The 22,000-nt window shown below is 39.3% G+C and overlaps 1 protein-coding gene and 1 long non-coding RNA gene across 5 annotated transcripts in view; one reads left to right on the top strand and one right to left on the bottom strand.

Moving 5' to 3' along the window:
* Window positions 1–8,288, bottom strand: part of Lin7a (lin-7 homolog A, crumbs cell polarity complex component) — a 135,351-nt gene extending 127,063 nt beyond the window's left edge. For 3 of the 4 annotated variants that reach the window (XM_059245213.1, XM_059245215.1, XM_059245214.1), the window contains exon 1: window positions 340–517. Coding sequence is in view for 1 of the 4 variants with exons in the window: in XM_059245212.1 (XP_059101195.1) it covers window positions 7,703–7,784 (82 nt within the window). In the remaining 3 variants the exon portion in view is untranslated. Of the gene's footprint in view, window positions 1–339; window positions 518–7,702; window positions 7,794–7,934 lie in introns of those variants that run through there. The other variant, XM_059245212.1, reaches the window with a different exon arrangement.
* Window positions 7,896–16,192, top strand: LOC131894879 (uncharacterized). Its single transcript, XR_009375047.1, has 3 exons — window positions 7,896–8,362; window positions 9,125–9,200; window positions 16,097–16,192. It is a non-coding gene; the product is annotated as an uncharacterized LOC131894879 (long non-coding RNA).
* Window positions 16,193–22,000: the final 5,808 nt, after the last annotated feature.

Genomic DNA, 22,000 nt, shown 5'->3' on the forward strand with positions numbered 1-22,000 from the left:
CATTCATTCTTAGAGTAGCATTCAACCACTAGAAGCCCACTTCAAGTAGCTCCATGTTATCAACAAGGCCTCTTGCACAGCTAATAACATCCTGAGTGTGGAACACAGCTGTGCTGTGCCTATGAAATTTATCCAATCCATTCTCATCGACCCATGTACCTGCTGCAGAATCCCCACCTTTGTTTCTAATGGTCCGTATTTTATTATTCTAATAATATGCCTTATATTATGTTCTGCTAAGAGATACCACCAGATAGTTTAGTCTGTTGTTCCCTACATCATCTTTATGCATTTTCTCAAGGTTATGCTACATGTTCCACCTTCTGTTCTCTAATTTACCTCAATATCACTTTCAGTAGTCCCTTAGTCCTAGTGTTCAAGTACTCCATTGCTGTTGAATAGATCCAGCTGTCACTTGATGTTTACTTCTCTGCCATATAACCTGGGGTTTTAAGTCTTGTGAACATCCTGTGACTTCCATTAATCCATTTTTTTTTTGGGGGGGGTTAATTCTCGGCTTGAAGATCTTATGCAGAATTAATGTTACCATGACAACACTGAGCAAGTAAACAAAAAGAACAGAACCAGGTGGACTTGAAATTGCTCCAGTGTTTCTAGACATGGTGATTAGTTTAAACCAGGAGCCCGGTGCTTACTGTGCAACACAGACAGATGTCTGAGTACAGCTTCAAAAGAAATTTCCATCCCACATGGCTTTTAAGTGGTTTTAGGCATACTTGCTTTCACTAGGCAAGTCTTCAAGTGAAGCTAGCACATTACTTAGCAAAACTCCATCTTAAAAACTTCTCGATCCCATTGATTAGAGGTAATGAATTGGTGGGATCGGTATGACTTTTAAAGATGTTTTTTGTCAACAGAGAGTGCTTTCAAAATAAATCTATCTTGACCTGTTTATCAAGTTGGAGTTCTATCATTCATTAATTGGTAGTGAAAAATAAAATCACAGAGTAGCTCATTTTTGTGTACTGGGGTGGGACAGATGATTCTGCGGCCCCCTCTTCATGTTAAAAAAGCCTTCATGGTCCTGTTATGTGACGACAGGTTTACTTCAGTCACCACCTAAAACGGCAGGATCAATGCGGAAAATGGAGGTGAGATTATGAATATCAACAACAGGGCCTCTTATTGTTTCTGATCACTTGCTGGGCTACAGACAGATAGACAGAAACACACACACACACACACACACACACACACACACACACACACACACACACGCTGACCAAGAGATAACCTAAAGCAGTCACTGTTTGGGCATTATTTTAGGTTCATATTACTCAGTAAATGGTCTACTATATGGCTAGGAGCCTATAGTGATCTGTGAAAATATGCCACCAAGTAAAAACATTGATTTCATGAATGGCAGGACCACACCAAAAAAGACATTCAACAAAAATAGTTTGTAAAATGTTTATTGGTGCCTCCAGAAAATATTTTCTTAAAGTAAACAACTATTTAGTGTTCATCAGCTGAAATATATCAGGCTGCTGATGTTGCTGAGGCTTTAGGATAAGATATAACATATTCTTAACCTATTTTTTTCTATCAAGATCATCAGGCATGCAATTTTGAAACAGTTAAAATGATCACGTTTATTTTTCTTCTCCCTTGTCTTTATTTTTCTGCCATTAAAAAAATTCCTCCCAAATAAAAACAAAAACAGAAAACTGAGGTGCAAGAGAAGGATGGCCCTCTTTGGACTGTGAGCAAAAGCAATTTTCAGCTGAATACAGATTTTACAAAAACTGGTGAATGCAGTTGATTAGAAAATCTATAGGCTGCCCAGGGCTTGAATTGAAAGGTACATAAAGTAATAGGCTCTGTATGCCTTGAAAAGTGAAAAGGACAGAGAAAATGTTAATATATCCCAAATGTTATGAAGACTGTGGCACCGTGGGATTCTCACTGACATTCAATGTTTGTTCTCATGTTATTTTCCCCCCATAAAATTGAAATCCACAAAATAAAACTTCTTGGTTTCCCAGTAGAAACTTTAAAGGACAAAAGTTTGATCTTTTTAAATGAGGAAATGCACTTAAGACTAGTTTAATCAATAATTTAAATTATGATTAAAGGAAGCCAAGAAATAGCAGTTTCCATTTCTATTTTTGCAACTTGTCCAAATTGAAGTTGAAACACAGAAAAGTTGGATGAATGGCAATTGTAACAATTTACCTTATCGACATACTAAAATAGGTTGTAAGCTATTGATCATGTCACCAAACACCAACGATTTGTAAATCGTGTAATTTTAATTAACTCCTAGAATTTTATTTTGAAATAGTTACTTTATTTTCAATTACGCATATATTTTTTCCTGTGTGGGACTATGTCCTCATGAGTGTAACTGCCCAAGAAAGCTAGAGGCACTGGATTTCCCCTGGAGCTGATGTTACAGGTGGTTGTGAGCCACAGACATGGGTTCAGGTGACCAAATTTGGATTCTGGGATCAGCCACTTGCTCTTAATTGCAGAGTTATCTCTCTAAACCCATAGAAAAATTAAATTACTCATTTTTTCTATAATAGGTTTTGTATTATCACATTGTAGGCCACAATTTTTTTTAAAAAACCATTTGGTTTTAATTTGAGGGGAAAAGTTACACAAAGGTGAAAATTTAAAGGGAGTTTTTCATATTATCCTTTCTGACCTTGAAATTGGACTCAGAAGGAGAGTTGAAGCTACTGTACCCTCAGAAACTGTCTGGAAGGACTCAGTGTTTAATACAGCAAAGCATTTCTGTTTTCTATAAAGACGACAGTATTGAGTATCATGGGTTTTGTTGCCCGGAGTTTAATTGAAGGTCATTCCTAGTTTTAGAGATTAAAATCTGGCCAAGCCAATCTCTGAAAATAGGAAGAGGGTATGAGAACATTTAGAAGCTGGGAAGAGATAAATTTCATGTTCATCTCCTTATCAGAATCTTTACTTGGCCACAGGTTAAACTATATATACTGTTGTCTAACCCCCAAACTAGACATCCCATATTAAGACCACTCAGATTCAAAGTACAGATTTACGCACAGCACCGTGAAAGTTAGTGTTTAGTGCATCTTTGAAAATCAAATTATCATATATGATATTTTAGTCTGACAATGAAACCTGGTATAAAGCTGATCTGTACATTTATTTGGCCTACACAACCAAATTTCTAACCCAAGTTGTATAATTCATCCATATGGTATAACTGTTTTTTTGGTAGTTTTAATTTTTAACATTTTTTTTTTTTTGGTTCTCAGTGTATTAACTGGATGGTAATCAAGTAGTAAATCTGGAACTGCTATTATATATACTTCCTTCACTATGACTGCTTTTTCTAAAGATCATATTAACATAATAGATGAAGAGCAACTGAAAATTTTCCTTTCTTTGTGAGCCTTCTTTGATCATCAGCAATCAAGTAGCCCTCACCCCCATCATCTCTCCTCTGATTGTTTTCTTCAGAGCATTGTCACATTCTCCTGTACTCTAACATGGGACACATTATCTGAGCCCCTGGCTACTCATCTTCAAATACCCTTGGCTAGGGCTCCTCTTTTTCTTGCTTTTTCACAGTAGCTGTTGTGATGTGCTAGGAGGCTTGCTTTCTTCCTCCTGAGCCTCTTTACCCCCCAGTTATTGACAAAGCTTGTTTCCTCCCTTTTTCCAGTGCTCTTCTCAAATGTCACAATCGCAAGGGGTCTTTCCCTGACCAATGTATCTATAGCAATGGCCCCTTGTCATTTGATCAGTTTATTTTTACTTCATCAGCCTCGTACTTGTATAAATGTATTCATGGTATCTCTCTCACTAGCATGCAAACACCATTAGATTTTACCCATTTTACTCAATGGGCACTACCCATTTTCTTAAAGTAAGCAACCATTTAGTGTTCATGAGCTGAAATATATCAGTGTGTGTGTGTGTGTGTGTGTGTGTGTGTGTGTGTGTGTGTGTGTGTGTGTGTTTCTGATGTTGGTGAGGCTTTAGGATAAGATACAACATATTCTTAACCTATTTTTTTTTCTATCAAGATCATCAGGCATGCAATTTTGAAACAGTAGTTAAAATTATCATGTTTATTGAGCAGCGTTTGGGATAAGGTTGACACTCAATAATTTTTTTGAAAATCAGTCCCTTACCATTTGTCTCCCCTAGCAGAAAACCTTTCATCCTGTATTCCCATAGCATCTAGTTTGCAACAGGTGATGAATGTGTATTGAATGAATGGATGAATGAGTCGTTTGTATGGGCTTAAAAAAAAAAAAAACTTTCCCTAGTGGCCGTTACTTATGACAGAAATTAGAATTGTCATTTGTCTGGCTTCTCAGTACACTGATCCCACATAAAGTGTGACTTCCAGTAGGGGCCTCAGTGAGTAATCGAAGACTATCAAGAAACAGTAAACGGGAATCTACTCTGTCTGTAGCCACCCCCAAGGACTGCAGTGCTGACTAGTCCAATGTCTTGGTGCAGTGAGAAAATAATCTTTGGTTATACACAGAGATGTGAAAGCCACCAAGTCACCCTGACCATTCCTTTGGGCCAGCCTGGATTTTAAAGTCTTACTTCCCAGACAAAAACCAAGATGAGTGTAACTTCTAAGAGTCTTACTTTCAGTTATCACATTTGAATTTCAGGAGAGTAAACCTTAATTTAAACCCTTGTAGCTTTGATACGTTTCCTTAAAAACTTTTCCTGAAGGTTCTCTATGTGTGTGTGTATATATATGCATGCATACATTATGTATGTATGTATGCCTGTATGTATGTATGTTTGTTTGTATAGCCAAAGGACACTAAGCAAGAATTAAATCTCCCATTTAGAGGTAGCATAGCCTTAAAATAATCTATTTTCATTTCTTTTGTGGTTTTATATTTGTGTAAATGAAAACACTAGAAATGAACCGGGAGCCCTAAAATCACAGGATGTGTTTTCCGATTTGCCAAAATGCACTTGGCTGCCCCTGACAAGACTCTTATCTCCTTCTTCCCTGTTGCCCACCAGCTGCAATCCTACAGGCCTTTAATCACAGCGCTTGGGAGGTTGGGGCAAGCAGATATCTGAGTTCAAGGCCAGTCTGGTCTACAAAGCAAGTTCCAGGAGAGCCAGGACTACACAGAGATACACTGTCTTGAAAAAAACCAAAAACCAAAAACCAAAGGCAAAGCCTCGGTAAGTAGCTGTGGCTGATGGAAATCCACCAAGGGAACAGAGGAACGGTTCCTAACAACTTCGCTCTGGGTGCTCTAACAACCTTGCTAGCTCTGCAGTGCTGTGACTCCAATGGATTGTATCTCCGTTTGGTCTGAAATCCCTATCATCAACAGTTCTTGATTTACTTCAGGTTTTAGTCCACCAACACGAATCTACATTAGTTTTAGATTTCTACCACAAGTCAGGGACTATAAGGAATTCAAGGATGGATTCAGAAATGGCCTCATCCCTCAAGGAGCTCCAACCATTGTGGGGGACAAAAGTAACAACCAGTTGTAAAGGCTTTGAAAGGGCCAAAAGCCTTTGGGTATATCAAATGGTACCCCAGAGCTTGGTATGATCTAGTCTCCAGTAGGGGGCCAAACACTGAAACCTAAGTTAGGACAAAACTGCACAGTATTGCAATCATCAGCCCCAAATCCCTAAAGACCAACTGAGTCAAGCCCTTTACAATTTTATTTGATTGATCATATTAAGGTACTATCACAATGACGTAGAGAGAAGACACTTAATTGATAGTCTTCTCACTCACCTAGCAGTTAAAGCCAGTAAGGATAGATGGTTCATTCATTCAGATATTCACATAGTTAACTTAGCTTTGCTTCCGGGGCTACTGCATGGCTCTAATCACAGGACAGGTACCATCTGAATATAAACAAGATTTCACTTTAAATCGTCTATGTAATACCTCCTCTAAACAACCGACTAGGACACCTAAGGGCTAAGATAACCCCTTCAAAGTGGGATTATTGTATCAGTAATAGTAGTAGTGGGATATAAACTTGCTTGGGTATGTGGTCTTTTTGAAGTGTTTGCTTCTAACATAGTTAGAAGTTGGGATGTTTAACATAGTTAAACTTGGGATGGTTAATGACTGTAATTTAGTAATGGGACAATATAAGAGCTCATCACATTAAAACAGAAATACTTGGGAAACCCATCGTTTTTAATAGCATGCCATCTGCTTGGCACTTACCAGCAATGGATTTATCCTGCTTAGTACAGATGATCTTGGGGGTAAAAATCATAGATTATACGACGGGTTTCCGAGCTCTTTACTGTTATTAATTTGCAAGCCTGTAAATGAACATTTCTCCAACATAAAAATCAATTATTTTTCAACTCTTACCCCAACTAAGGTTGCTATGGGCACCGCATAATATCTGTTCTGACACCAACAGATTGAGTTAAAGTCACCAGAGATGTCTCCAAATTAAGAACCTCAAACAGAGTTTACCAGCTTTGCCACTGTGCTCCGCAGCAGGATGCTCTTTTTGCCTTGCTGGGCCCTCTAGTTTAATCCTCCAGAAAGAGAAAATTTAGAGGGACAAGGACTAAATCATTTTCTTTTGAGCACAGCATTTTCAAATGGCTGCCCTGGGTCCTAAGCCCCGCCGCAGCGGACAGGAGCTAGAGGTGCCCTCTCTCTTGCAGAGCAGGGACTCTGGCGCCCTAGTACCTGGACTGGGAAGGGAGAAAGGAAACTCCCACTCACAGTCAGGTACTACTCGGGTGCACTGGGCAGGCCCTGAGCCTAGAGGAGAAACCGGTAACCAGATTGGGGAAGGTTTGAGGAGGTAGCAAACGCTGTTTCCTACGCAGCCCAAGAGTAGGACGCACAGGTCACAGGCTAGAAGTTAAACTGTTACCCAGCCTGCGCTTTGTCCCCGCGTTGTCTGCAGCCCAGGCACGGAGGTACACTTGGCTGGGGAAGAACAAGGTTGGTTTGGAGCAGGAGACAGGAGTTGCTACCGCCCTGAAACTGCAGGGCGAGGGAGCACCGCGACCCAGCGACCCAAGCCGCAGCTCCGGACGGAAAGCTCAGAGCCAAGCCGGCTCGCCTCCGGGATGCAGCGTCCCCTAGCCAGCTAAGCTGCCCGGGTGCCGCTCTGCCCTTTCGCCGGAGGGCAGCGCCCTGGCTCCGTGGCTTCTTAGCCCCGGAGTGCCGTGGTGCACCCAGCTACCCTGCCAAGCACCCTCCCGCCCCGGGGCGATCTCCCAGTCACCGCAGCTGCACAGACCCTGTCTCCAGTGTGGGGGACAAACTTCCTCCCTCCGCTTCCCCAGGGCCGGCAGTTGTTAGCTGGCTTCCCCACACTGGTCCCTTTGCTGCTCTGGCTGCTAGAGAGCTTTCTCTGCCCCCTCTCCAACCTCCTGTCACCAGCGCTCAGCGGTTCCCGCACATCCTCTCCAACAAAGCCGGGGCCCGGAGGCGACCCGGCAAGGGACTAGGACCGGCGGCTGGAGCATCGGAGCCCTGGCAAGACATCCACGCCCCGGAGAGCGCAGCGAGAAGGGGCGGCGGGAACCAGGCGAGGAGAGAAGGGTAGAAAGTGTCCTGCTCCGGGCGCGAAAGCCTCCTGGGCTGATCCTCCTCGCCCAGCTGCCCCTGGCCGAGTGCATCCTGCTGTCCCAGTGGGACTGGGCAGGGCGGAGGGGGAAGCGGTGCGGGCTCTGTGGCCTGATGGACCAGCCGCTCCCTTACCTCTGTCCAGAGTAAGCGGCTGGACTACTGTCAATGTCGCCATGTCTGCCGTGGGAGCCGAAGTGACGCTCGGCTTCAGCATCAGCCACCGCTTGTAGTGAGAAAAAGAGGAGGAGATTGGGGGCGGGGGTGGAGAGGGAAGACGGAAAGGAGGGGGAGGAGGGGGAGGCAGGAAGGTGGTGATGGAGGAGAAGAAAGCTCGGGTGGGTTGGTAACCAGATGGAGACTCAACTGTTCCGCCGCCGAGGCGAATCTTCAGACGCGGCGCCAGGCAGGGCAGGTATCCGCGAGCGCCTGCATGGCCAGGCGCTGAGAAAGGAACGCTCAGCCCTAGAACTTTGCTCCTCCACCCAGGAGCTCTGGCTGGGTGTAGCTGGTTAGCTGTCTTTCAACTTTCCACCCAAGCTTAACGGTCAGAATGCACTTGTACACAGAGAAAGAGGGCACAGAAATGATAGAGAGAGTGGGGACACATTTTTTTTTCCCCAGATTAAGAGAATTTTCAACCTATTAATCCCACATCCCTTTAGAGAGAAAACACCGCTGTCCGTGGGAGATGCTGCTATATCATTGCAGTTGATGTTAATTTCTGTTGAAGCTTTTTTAGAATGTCTACTCCTAACAGTACGAGGTAACTGACGGAGGGCCAGGGTTCCATAGGTAAGTGTTCGTTTAGGAGTTGAATGTATTGCCTAGGAAATAGCTTGCCTTTGCAAGCAAACTTCCTTACAGTGTTTTAAAATTAAAAAAAAAAAAAAGTCATTGAAAAATATCTATCTAGGACCCTTTTACATTAATCTAGAAGAAGCATGTATTCAGGGGTGTTACTTATTGATTAATTAGCATATGTGACAAGAATTGATCCGAGGGTGTTACATACCATTTACTACATCCTAGATTTATTCTTTCCCTGCAGCCTCTGGATTAGCAGGAGATAACATTAAAACGCTTATTGGAGAGTCAGTTGACCAGGATTTAGTTGCTGGAGCCATCAAATACTGACTTTATCCCAACTTTCACTCAATTTCCACCAAGCCTTATTTTCTTATCAGACCATGAAGAAGCATGGATAAACCTCCTCTAGGCATAATGGAGATGAGTGAGAACAGTGCCTGGATGACCATGCTGCCCGTCCCTGTGACAGCTAAATCATCATTGTGACAACCAAGAAACTCTCAGAGGCAGACACTGGGTTGCAGCAAAGTATTTGCATATAATCAATGCCATATTCTTCTAATTACACCAAGAGATAGAAAGCAATAGACTTTCGCCAATGATTGAGATAGTCAAAGATGATTGGCCCTCTATCCATTCAACAGATCCTTAGTGGCACACCGATAGCATAGTCTTTAAACATTTTTAGGAAAAATTCGATCATGAAATTCAACTCTTAATCATGCATACTATCTGACAAACTCACAGTCTCTTGTAGATCTCCAGTCTCCTCATCTGCCAAGCAAGGGAAATAACTTCCTTCAGTTGCGCAGTGATCTATCTGGTAAGAGGCGAAAACTGAGTCTACTCTGCAATGTCACTGAGATTTATGAGCTGCTGCTGATCCTGTAAAAAGGGATATGTTCCCAAATCATAAACATACAAGTAACATTATATGGACTGAGGGGGTTGTATTTACATATTTACATATATATATATATATATATATATATACATTTATACACATGTGTGTGAGTATGTGTGTGTGTGTGAGAGAGTGTGTGTGTGTAAAACAACAATTAGAGAAATAGAGACCATGAATTTGAGAGAGAGAGCAAGGAGGCAGTACATGGGGAAGATTAGAGGAGGAAACAGGGAAATTATGTAATTATACTTTAATCAAAAATGAAGGAGAATTTGAAAAGGAATAGACTTTGTGGTGCTGCAGAGATGCTACAGCGGTTAAGAGCACATACTGCTCTTGCAGAGCACTCAACTTCAGTTCCCAGTACATCCATCAGATGGCTCACAGCTCCCTCTAACTCCAGCTCCAGGGGTCTCTGACCCCTCTGACCTCCCCAGGCATCTACACTCTTGTGAACAGATCCACACGGACGTATAATTAGAAGTAAAATAAATCTTAAGCAATGAATGTACTTTGAGAATAGCAGACTCTATAAATTTACTAGTAAAAGCTACCAATTATTTATTATTAATATTTACTAGTTTATTAGTAGCTATTTATTAGTTGAAGAATTTTGCTAGGGACTGCTCATGCCAAGGCTGACAAGATTTAACTCTCTTTCTTTCCGCTTAGTCCTGGTTACATGATAAACAGTGAACAAAGCATAGAATTTTGTTCAGGAAATGCCTTAAGTAATACAGAAAGAAAACATTGTGGGAGAAGGAGAAGGAACCAGTAACTCTAAGCAATTATCAGCATACACAGGTCCTAAAGGAGGTAACAAGAAGGAGAAATTCAGTTGTGTGCCTTGATAGCAGAATGTGTTTCAGGATTTTGCATACAATATCTAAGCTCATTCAATAACTAAGGATGGAAAAATACCAATCCCTTGGCCATTAATGTAATTCTTTAAACAACATTCTTGATTAGGAGTGTGTACATTAGCAACTTGATTCATCTCTCTAAAAGCCTTAATTGTACCTATTTCAACATAAACTTCAGATTGCAAGGTTTATGATGGCAGGATTTTTGACTTTTTGCTTCCTAATGGTTCTCCAGAACCAACAGTTTATAGCATGTTTCTTAACTTATATTTGAGTTTCTTAATTGAAGATTTACTCTACCATATTTTTTATGTTGTCTCTTTTATTCAAGAACTAAAAGAAGAAGCATCATTCACCAGGTATCCACCTGTTATTATTCCCAGTACTGGTAAATTCAGTATCCTTGCTGATGTCTAAACACTTGCAGAAAATGGATAATATGTCAGCAAGCATAATCAGTTGTTCTCAATAAATTTACTTGTGAACTAGAATTTGCCATCATCTTTCTGAGACATGGAGAGACATAGGAAAATGTCCTAAACTTCTTCTTGTGCTTGGATATATGTGCCCGTGCTCAGATCTCATGCACAATAGTCTGATCACCTCAGTTCCAAATTTTGTTTCATCAAGGTTAGTGTGCTTGACTTATCATGTGCTGTTTCCCTTTCTGTCGCTATCAGAGATGTTGAGATAATTACGTTTTAGTCATAACTGTTTGATTACCCAGTCACTATATTATTTCCTTAGAAGATATGCAATAGTTGAATTCACTGGCAACTGAATTTACAACATTATTGACTTAATAAACACTTTATTAAGCACCTTGCATGTTCAAGGGTTGCACTGTGATATTCTCCCAGTCTTTCCAGCCCTGATAAGCAGGTATTTTTATTCCATGTTGGAGATAAGTAAACTAGTGCTCAGAGATGTTAAACTACCTTCATAGTAACTGCATCTAGACATAGAAGCCACTATGGTTTTAGGAAAGAAACTTTATTGAATATTTAGTGTTTCAGACATTTATTTCACAGACACAGGTGTAAGTCTCCTTCATATTCTCTTCCCCCCGCCACCTCCACAGACGTTCTTCTCTTGCTTGAGACACAGTCAGAGGCAGGAATGTACGGAGGCAAACATTCTGTTTCCAATATAAACCAATACAGCTAATAATAAAACAACTGTCTGCTTTGAAATATAAAATCTGTTCTTGCTAGAAATTTCATTCAAAGCTAGTTAAATCTTCTTCCTTTAATTGAATCTTTTTAAATTACATTTCAGAATCAAGAAAAGGTTTGCAAAAAGCATTAGCATACCAAGAAAATATGTTTAGCCAAGTTTTCAATGGAGTATAATAAGCACAGTTTCATATGAGAAAAATAGCACCTTCTAACTGAAACTCTATCACCAGGAGCGTTAAACATTATTTTTGACTGATTCATGGTATCATCATAGCTTTCCTAACTCACAGGGCTTTGTCAAAACACCACTACATTAAGATGTAGAATCAACCTACATGTAATCAACTTCAGCATGTAAACATTTTAACTCATTATTAGAAAAAAATTCTGACTGTACTTATTGTCTTCTTATTTTGTTTTGGTAACTACTTGTCTATTGCTTCAACAGATTCTTTGTATACTTGCTCTTTGACAGACACCGTTCTAGGCACTTGAGATAATGAAGTATACAGAAGAATAAATCCAGTTTTTACTTACTTTTTGTATTACAAAGAAGAGACAAGAAGGAGTAATTAGCATTGAGTAATATGTAGAGATTGGAAAAGTTGGCAATTAAATTAGTTCTAGAAAAATTTCAGGTTCACTAAAGGTAGAGGTATAAAATATAGCCTCTTAGAGAGTAACTGAGCCTTGCAAGCCAGGATGGCAGATAGAAATACCTGGTTCAAATCAAGAGTTTGTTGTAGACTATGAGAAAATAAAAAACCACTGAGAGTCAAAGAGTGGAAAATAACATAATTAATAGAAATGTAATGAACCTCTTGCTTCACACCAATTGCAAAACAAACGACAAATAATATTGAAGGTTAAAGAAAAAATTGCTTGGTAGCATCTTCAGTAATACTTAGTAACATCAGAATGAAGAGATACTAATTCAGAGTTGGATATCAGAAAATTAAAGATGAAATAAAAATATTACAAGTCAGTTCTCATTATTTTTAATTTACCTCAAACTAATAAAAACCATTTTAAAGGGAGGAAAGCTGAAATCTGAATAATTATTCTTTAGTTGTAGGAGCTTATCTATATTTTCTCACATCATTAATTATCACGTAACTTATCAATCTAATTTTTTTATTCTGCTTCTGTGTGCAAATAGCATGATTTATAAATACAAAGAATTCCTGATTTGTGAATGTTTTGTTTATGTCTATTTGGTTCACATAATAGAAAATAATTTTAAATTATCGTCTTTACTTTATTACATAATTGGCATAAAGTGAAAGGTTCATCTTGTATTGGACATCATTTTGAATTTACAGTGTAAGTCATAGGTGATCTTTTAATAAAAGAATTTAAATTCAAAGCTTTTACGTTTCTTTTTTTTTTAATTATGCACCCCAACCTCACATTTTCCTAAATTCACACTTAATGTTTCTTAGGGCAGCACAGGAGATAAAAGAGATATGGTAAGCACAAATACAAGAAGAATTATATACAACTCATCTTTTCTCACAATTTTTCTATATTTATCATCTTTTGGTCCTCACAATATTTAACATTTTTTATCACTACAAGCTTAAAGTTTTTAGATTACTCTGAATAAAAGATTGCATTTGTTTGTTTTGGTGATGCTGGCAACTGGTGTAAGCTTTCACAGGTGCAAGCTACATTGTCTACCACTGGCCTACTAAGCCCCAGCTCCAGATAGCCAAATCAAAGATTTTGTATCTAACCTGCTGTATACCAACCACTAATCTATGGCTTTTGTTTAGTTTTGAGAAAGGAAGAAAAATAAAACGTAAACCACCAATAAACTGGACAAACTTAGGTAGAGGTAATCATAAACGCTGGTTCTGTAAGGCCTGGTTTTGCAAATTTTATCTAAGAAATAGTTCCAGGAATGCCTCACTGGTAATAGTACACTAGCCATGATGACAGCAAATACTATACAGGAAAGTTACTTTTTTTTTTTCCCCTAGAAAACCAATTATTATGCACTTATGACATAGCCCATGTGGTGGTTTGAATGAAAATGGCCCCCATAGGCTCATATAATTTGCAAGTTTAGTTCCCAGTCGGTAAACTGTTTGGAATGATTAGGAGGTGTGTCCTTGTTGGAGGAGGTGTGTCTCTGTTGGAGGAGGTGTGTCCCTGTTGGAGGAGGTGTGTCCTTGTTGGAGGAGGTGTGTCCTTGTGGGAGGAGGTGTGTACTTTTTGGAGGAGGTGTGTCCCTGTTGGAGGAGGTGTGTCCTTGTTGGAGGAAGTGTGTGCTTGGTGGAGGAGGTGTGTCCTTGTTGGAGGAGGGGTGTCCTTGTTGGAGGAGGGGTGTCCTTGTGGGAGGAGGTGTGTCCTTGTTAAAGGAGGTGTGTCTTTGTGGGAGGAGGTGTGTACTTTTTGGAGGAGGTGTGTCCTTGTTGGAGGAGGTGTGTCCTTGTTGGAGGAGGTGTGTCCCTGTTGGAGGAGGTGTGTCCTTGTGGGAGGAGGTGTGTACTTTTTGGAGGAGGTGTGTCCTTGTTGGAGGAGGGGTGTCCTTGTGGGAGGAGGTGTGTCCTTGTGGGAGGAGGTGTGTCCTTGTTAAAGGAGGTGTGTCTTTGTGGGAGGAGGTGTGTCCTTGTTGGAGGAGGTGTGTCCTTGTTGGAGGAGGGGTGTCCTTGTGGGAGGAGGGGTGTCCTTGTGGGAGGAGGTGTGTCCTTGTTAAAGGAGGTGTGTCTTTGTGGGAGGAGGTGTGTCCTTGTTGGAGGAGGTGTGTCCTTGTTGGAGGAGGTGTGTCCTTGTTGGAGGAGGTGTGTGCTTGGTGGAGGAGGTGTGTCCTTGTTCAGGGGGTGCGTCCTTGAAGGAGGTGTGTCACTGAGGATGGGCTTGGGTGTTTCAAAAACCCAAGCCGGCCAGATGCTGTTCTCTCTGCTGCCTGCTGATGAAGGGTCATAATGTAAAGCCCTCAACTACTGCTCTAGCACCACAGATCTGCCACCATGCTCCCTGCCATGATGACGATGGACTGACCCTCTGAAACTATAAGCTAGTCCCTAATTAAATGCTTTCTTTTATAAGAGTTGCTTTGGTCATGGCGTCACTTCACAACAATAGAACAGTAATGAAGACAGCCCACAAAAGAGTCACATTGTACTTGATACAACTGATCTTTAAACAATACATCCATACTATCTTTGATGTATTCCTTACTGACCAAGACACTGAACTTGGGATAGAGTTAGAAATAAGACCTCTTTATGTTATTTATTAATGAATTTATGAAATAATTGGAAAGGATATAGAAGCATCAAATTAGAATATGATATATCCCCAAGGAGAAATGATACTATAAATTTGTATGTTGTAAATGTATACAGAAACAAAAAGGAAGAAAATCTGTATTGGGAACTGTTTTGGAAATTGTTTCTCTTCTTTAGGGAGAAACTAGGGTTATTTTCTTTCTTTTATGTAGACAATAAGATGATTTTTCTCTTTGAGCATGAAGAGACACATTTTTAGACTTTGATTAGGGCCATCTAATTAAGCAGGCAAGATCTTCTAAAGGATTTCATGGAAAACTAAGGAAGGCAGTGAAGACACCATTGGATCCTCTGTAGTGCTGAGAATTTACCATGGTGACTGTAACCACCACATTGGTCTTTAACAAGGACCCTGAGGCCTTGTTTTGAATTGTAGCTTCAATTCAACTTTCATTACATTTATGCATTCATTTGTGGAGTGTTTATGTGTAAGGGAGGGATATGCAAAAGTGCCAGGGTGCATGAGCAGAAGTCAGGGAACAACTTGCAGAAAGTCAGTCTCTTCTTCCGTGAGTTCTAGGGATTGGACATAGATCATCAGTCTTGTCCACAGACACATTTGCCTGCCTTAGAATGAGGGAGAGGGAGAGAACGAGGCAGAACATGATAGACTAAGACACCCACAACCTCCTGTGCACAGGTGCATGCACCCTCCCTGCTACACATTCACAGTAAAATCTCTTGGGTCCAGATTTTAGCCTTATTTAAAAGACAATTCAAAGAGCTTTCTCTTGAAAAGCACCTCACCTTGTTGCTTTAACTTCTTCAAATCTAGCTCCCCTTCTTCCAGCCAGCAATACAATTTTCCTCTAACTTTAGTGCTATAGGATTAATTAAGGATATTAGGAGGAAATGGACATAAAGGCCATTTTCAAATTCTTCTCACATTCTTTCACAGCACAGTAATTGGGCAACAGAATTTACACAAGGCATGCTGAAAAACATGTATGTCAGTAATTAGTAACTTTAAGAGCTAAATGCACCATTGACATGGACAGCACATTCGGAAGAATCCCACAGTTGGTTTTTGTCCCCCACTGCTATCATTTAGTTTATTAGTGAGAGCAAATTCTGCTTCTCTAAAACAGAGCTCCCCTCTCGGCTTCTTGGCTCCCTGGTTCTTCTGCCATGCTTGAGCTCTGTCCGTGCAGGCAGACCTTTCTGGGGCTGATTCTCCTGCATCTCAGACCACTCCGAGTCTGCACATACTCCAGGCAGATCTGCTTCCTGGAATGCTGTGTCTCTGAGAAGTCTCCTCTTTCAAAGATTTTTTTTTTGAAAGAAATTATTTCTTGTTCAAATCATTTACTCATATATTAGATCTACTTAAGGCTTTGTTATGGCTTCTTGAGAATTTTACTGTGAAGAACAAGAAAAAGACAAAAGTTTTAACTCTGCATTAGTGTCTCAAGGTACCTATTACCTGGGATCATTTGAATCAGTTATGCCATATAATGTATATAAATATTTTTATCTAGACTCTCAAGTCAAAGCTGTCTTCCAAAGTAGAGAGAACAAGCAGACCTCACACCATTATCTAGGTAAAATAAAGTCAGTACAGCATTCTGGTAAGCCTTTATTTATCTATTTATCCTATCAATTTTATTTGAGGGGTGTGTGCTTTTGCTGTTTTTTTTTTTTGTTGTTGTTGTTTGTGTTTTGTTTTTTTCAGGATTTCTTAAAGATGTCTTCACCCCTAGAAAGCGGGAAGTAATTTTAAGAAAAAGATGCCCACATTCCCAAGAAGTGGGGTGGGTAGTTTTTGGTCGTTTAATGAGTTTTGGATATTGTCATTGTTTATGATGGTTGGTTACAAGTTGTTAATTGTTAATTGTCAGGTAAGAAACTGAACAAGATTCAGAGTTTTTGTTTAAAAAAGAAAAAAGAGAATAATAGGATAAATGGGTAGATCACTGAATCTACACTGAAAAGAAAAAGGGGAAGATATAAAAATAACAAAAGGTAAATTACTCAATCTATTATGAAAAGAAAAAATACTTTTAAAAAGGAGTTACTTGTTTTAAATAGGATAAATAATGAAAATTTTTTGTCTGAGTTTATCAAATGTTACTAGACTGGATATTTTTAATACATATAATGGAGTTTTTTTGCCTGAATTTGTCAAATGTTAATGGACTAGACATTGTTAATCTAAATCTTGACCGTGTATATTGTATATACTTATTGGATATAATTTTTCTTGTATTAGTTATAAGCTTTTTAAATTTTTAGACAAAAAAGGGGAAATGTGGTGGTATTGTGTTTCCCAAAATATTGTGCACCCTAATAAACTTATCTGGGGTCAGAGACAGAACAGCCACTAGATACAAAGGCTAGAAAATGGTGGCACTCACGCCTTTAATCCTAGCGTTCCAGAGACAGAAATCCCTCTGGATCTCTGTGAGTTCAAAGCCACACTGGAAACGGCCAGGCATGGTGACCCATACCTTTAATCCAAGAAAGCGAGCCTTTAATCCCAGGGAGTGGTGGTAGAAAGCAGAAAGGTATATAAGACGTGAGGACCAGAAACTAGAAGCATTTGGCTGGTTAAGCTTTCAGGCTTTCGAGAAGCACAGTTCAGCTGAGATCCATTCAGATATGAGGACGCAGAGGCTTCCAGTCTGAGGAAACAAGATCAGCTGAGGGTCCGGTGAGGTGAGGTAGCTGTGGCTTGTTCTGCATCTGATCTACCAGCATTCACCCCAATGACTGGCCTCAGGTTTGATTTTATTAATAAGAACTGTTAAGATTCCTGCTACATCATTTCTCTCTGTGCAGCCCTGGCTGTTCTGGAACTCACTCTGCAGACCAGGTTGGGCACAAACTCAGAGAGATCCCCCTGCCTCTGCCTCCCAAGTGCTAGGATTAAAGGCATGCACCACTACTGCCTGACATAGTCAATTCTATTGATAATTTTTGATAAGGGTTTTGCTTTGAAAATTTAAGGATGAATCAGTGCATATGGTATACAATTCAAGGATTATTCTAAAAGCCTACTCACCATGAATAAACACACACACACTGCCTTGTGTGTGTGTATGACATAGGTAGACAAGCAGGTTCATCTACATACAAAAAAAACTCAAATAAGATTCACATACACATATTTCATTTAATTGCAATAACATTGCTATATTCGTGCAAATAAAGCCACACAATCTTTCTTGCCTAATTTCAAAATATTTCATCAAAGAAGTATTTCATGCATTTTCAGATTATCACTAGGATTTTACTCTGAAATAGTACCCCCAAAAAAATACCCAAAATAAAAATTTAAAAAAAAAAGCTTTTTATTTATGTTGGACTGGGGAAATGGCTCTGGGTTACAAATTGCTTGCTGCCAAGCATGAGGATCTGAATTTGGATCCCAGAACCCATGAGAAATGTGGAGTGTGAGCAAACATATATAACCAAGCACTGGAGGGGGGGGGGGGTGTAATAAGACAAGATCACTGGGGCTTGTTGGCTACCAACACAACCAAAAAACAGCCAGACTAAGGTTCCATGAGAGTCCCTGTTACAAGGGAATGAGGCAGAAAATGATAGACTAAGAAACCAACAGCCTTCTGTGGACTCTGTAAGTGCACAAGGGCATGCAACCCCGCCCCAGTATCCTTTTTATATTTATTTATGAACGTGAGTTCTACTCATCTGTGGCCTTCTACACTTTAATTACCCACTGTGAATGTGCCCATTTCCACTTAGAGAATAGTAATTATACCTGTGACCAGCTTATTGCTGCCTTCCCACATGCCTGTGATTGCATGCCACTTGATTCCTTTCATTCACATAAATATCACAGAGACTTTAATTTTTAAGATCTGAAGTGATTAAAATAAAACATGGTTGACACAGAATGAGCACCATTTTTCATTTAAAATGTATATCATAGGCCTTCCAGGAATATAGTAGGTCAAAGTGATTGCGATCGTTTTCTGCTAAGAAACCAATAGTGTGTACATCTAAGGAAAGATAAAATCTAAAAGCTTAAAACTTCCCATAAAAAATTTCAGCTTACAGATAAAACTGTGTATATTTCTCATATGCACATGATATTTTAAAGCATGTAAACATTGTGGAGTGTGTGTGTGTGTGTGTGTGTGTGTGTGTGTGTGTGTGTGTGTTCTACCTAATGAAAATATGCATTGTCTCACATAGTATTTTCACAATTAGAACATTTTATATCCAGGATCATGGCTTGGGTGAAAAATATGTTATTTGTTATCAACTTTAATTTTAATGTTGCACAATAATTCATGGATAGATATTTGTATATCTATATGTTTGTATGGTTTCTGTAGGTATGATATGTTGGCATATATACATACATAGGTATGTATATATGTGCATGTGTATAAAGGCCAGAGAAGACCATAGGAGGACATTAGACACCCTACTTTATTGCTTTCTCTTTATTCCCTCAAGATAGTGTCTCTTATTAGACCTGGAGCTAGCATGATAGCAAATCCAGCAGTCCTGTCTCTGCTCACAAAGCATTAGGGTTATTATGGACCTGCACTTGACCTTACCTGGACATTTATGTGGGCATTGGCATCTGAACTCATGTTCTCACGCTTGAGCAGAAAAGCATTCTTATCAACTGAGCCATCTCTCCAGCATCTAGATACTGGTTTTATTGAGTATTTTATTTCCATCAATATAAATAATACAGGAGTGCCCAAAGGACATGGAACACTACGGTGAGATGTTGAAGTACCTTAATTTTCATGTAAAAAGAAGCCTGGCTCATTAATTAGCTAAAATATAAAATTTAAAACAACAAGGAATATGATTTTGTTAATTGTAATTCAAAGAAATTTTAAAAGCTAGTGCATACACTGCTCTCTACTGGCCTTATTGTTATTGCAGGCATAACCAGTGTCATATTTGTAGTTATGTGAGGTAATGAATTGTGTTTATTTCAAAGGGCTCATAGAAATTTAAGTTCTGTTGATTTATACAACATGGAGATCATATATATATATATATATATATATATATATATATATATATATAGAGAGAGAGAGAGAGAGAGAGAGAGAGAGAGATGTGCATAAATACTCCTTGAATTTTTATAGTGAAGTCAGTTGAGGAGTCTGTAAATGTATAGTTAACAAACATACTTACCACTAATTATGTACTAACAGGAAATATAAAAAATGATGGCTATAGACCATCAGCTCTAAGACATAATGTGTTTCAGTTCAGCTAATAAACTGTGGCCATGGCTACAATGCTTGCTTGTGCTTTCTCTCTGGAAACAAGTGGAGACCTCCAAGGAGCAGGATGGCTGGCTGTGAATATTGAGTAATTTACAACATTGTGACCCCACCACAATGAACTCCTGCTTCTCTTTCCTAACATTTGCATTCTCTCTCCTTACATTGCATCATTTGCCTCCAACAACTTCATTGGCACTCTTTGAACGCATAGGAGAACATTTTAATAGTAGTGGTTATGGGGGGGGGGAGAGGAGAGGGAGAGGGAGAGAGAGAGAGAGAGAGAGAGAGAGAGAGAGAGAGAGAGAGAAGAGAGAGGAGAGAGAGAAAGAAGAGAAGAGAGAGGAGAGAGTTCTTATTCATTGTGTACTTTAGGTGCTATAGCAAGCAATAAAGACAAAGCAGCATTCAACAGTACTGCAGACAGTCCATGTCCCGATGGAATTACTAGTATTTGTGGAATTATTACTCAGTTGAAACAGTTGCAAATGCTGTTAAATCAGGAAAAGGATGTGGTGTAATTTATACTAGTGTATAAATTGATCTGAGGATTCAAATGGTCCAGAAAAACACATTAGGGATTTATGATTTCATCCCAAGAGAAATGGAAGACAATAATGAGGTTATATAGGAGAGAGTAAGTAGGCTAAACATATTTAAAAAGAATTATTTGAATGCAGTATGTAGAGTGGTTGGGGCACAGGGAAAAGGTATACAGTTGAAGAGAAACATTTAAAAATGGAACCCAGGTGAGAGAGTTTTGGTGTCTCGAATGAAGAAAACGGAATTTTAATTTGGTAAAGTGAGTGCATACCAGACCTGTTTGGGAGTTATCACTGACATGTCTTGGTAAGAGCTTAGAGGCAAGGAAAAAACAACAACAAAAAAAAAGGAGACAAGATAGCAGAAAACCTTCCTAGCATTTTCTGGCATGTAAGAATGGATAAATAATCTTGAGAACATCGAAGAAGGGATTGTTTAGGGAGAAAAGAAGATGGTTTTAGCTTTGAATGCAGCGAGTTTGATGTGGCTTTGAGGTATGGAAATGGTTATGCTGTTAGTGATATATTCATCTTGTAGTTTAGAGACTTCTACACTAAAGCTATAAACTTGAAAATAATAGAGTTATTTGAGTGGAGAAAATACATAAAGGAAAACTGCTGAAGTTTAATTTAAAATATATTATTAATATCTCATGAAGTCCAATAATGTTTTAAGTTGTAAAATGTAACAAATGTCAAATTTGGCCAACAATGGAAAAATGAAACACAGAGAAACCACTTTAGTTCCCTAAATTTTCCTGGCTAAATCAGGAACAGGGCTGAGACCACATATTACCCACTCCAGTGTCTTTCTATTACACTGTTATTATACTAGATTTTCAATTATGTGAGTAGGGAGACAATGCTTGGTTTTCCACCATATACTCACTGCATAAAATAGAACTGATAGTTAACACATATTTGGGTATGTGAAAGAAAATATGTTCCAAAACAATACAACTTAGCAGACTACCTGCATTTTAAATATGTTTTTAGTATGGAAAACTGACTCAGCATCTCCTGATTGTTCGTTTTGCATAAGGCATTTGCTCTACTATGTTATGTGTGTATTTACAAGAAAAGGATAAGGAAAACATGCCCCTGTCCTACATGCACCTGTAATTATTACAATCATCTACCAAACAGGTTGGACATCATATATGCCACAGCATAGAAGGCAGAACAGCAAAGTAGTGCAGAGAGTGGATAAGTCTTTAGAAATGTGGTGTCATTTATACCAGCTCTTCATAACTAGAGGGTTTTCAGATGGGGTAGAACTGACAGGCATTTCAGCAGGACTAAGCAATATGTAGAAATGTTCAGTTAGGGAGTTATGACATGCACTTTTTTTTTGTTGTTGTTTTACTGTTGAAGCCATAAAAAGTGGGCTGCTTCAATGGTAAAAAACTTGACTGGAACAAAACGTGAAAAAAAAAGCAGCATAATATTAAAAAAAATTGGAAGAAACTGGTAGGTGCAGAAATGGCAGGTGCTGGACAATAAAAAAAGTTGCTGTATTTTATGCTTAGGGAATAATGGCATGTTCACTACAGGTTCAATTTGTAAAACATATTTTCTGTTGGTGGGTGATGAATTCTCCAGATGTAGAGTCCAGAGACAC

The sequence above is a fragment of the Peromyscus eremicus genome, chromosome 18, assembly GCF_949786415.1.
Source record: "Peromyscus eremicus chromosome 18, PerEre_H2_v1, whole genome shotgun sequence".
NCBI classification, from domain to species: Eukaryota; Metazoa; Chordata; class Mammalia; order Rodentia; family Cricetidae; genus Peromyscus; species Peromyscus eremicus.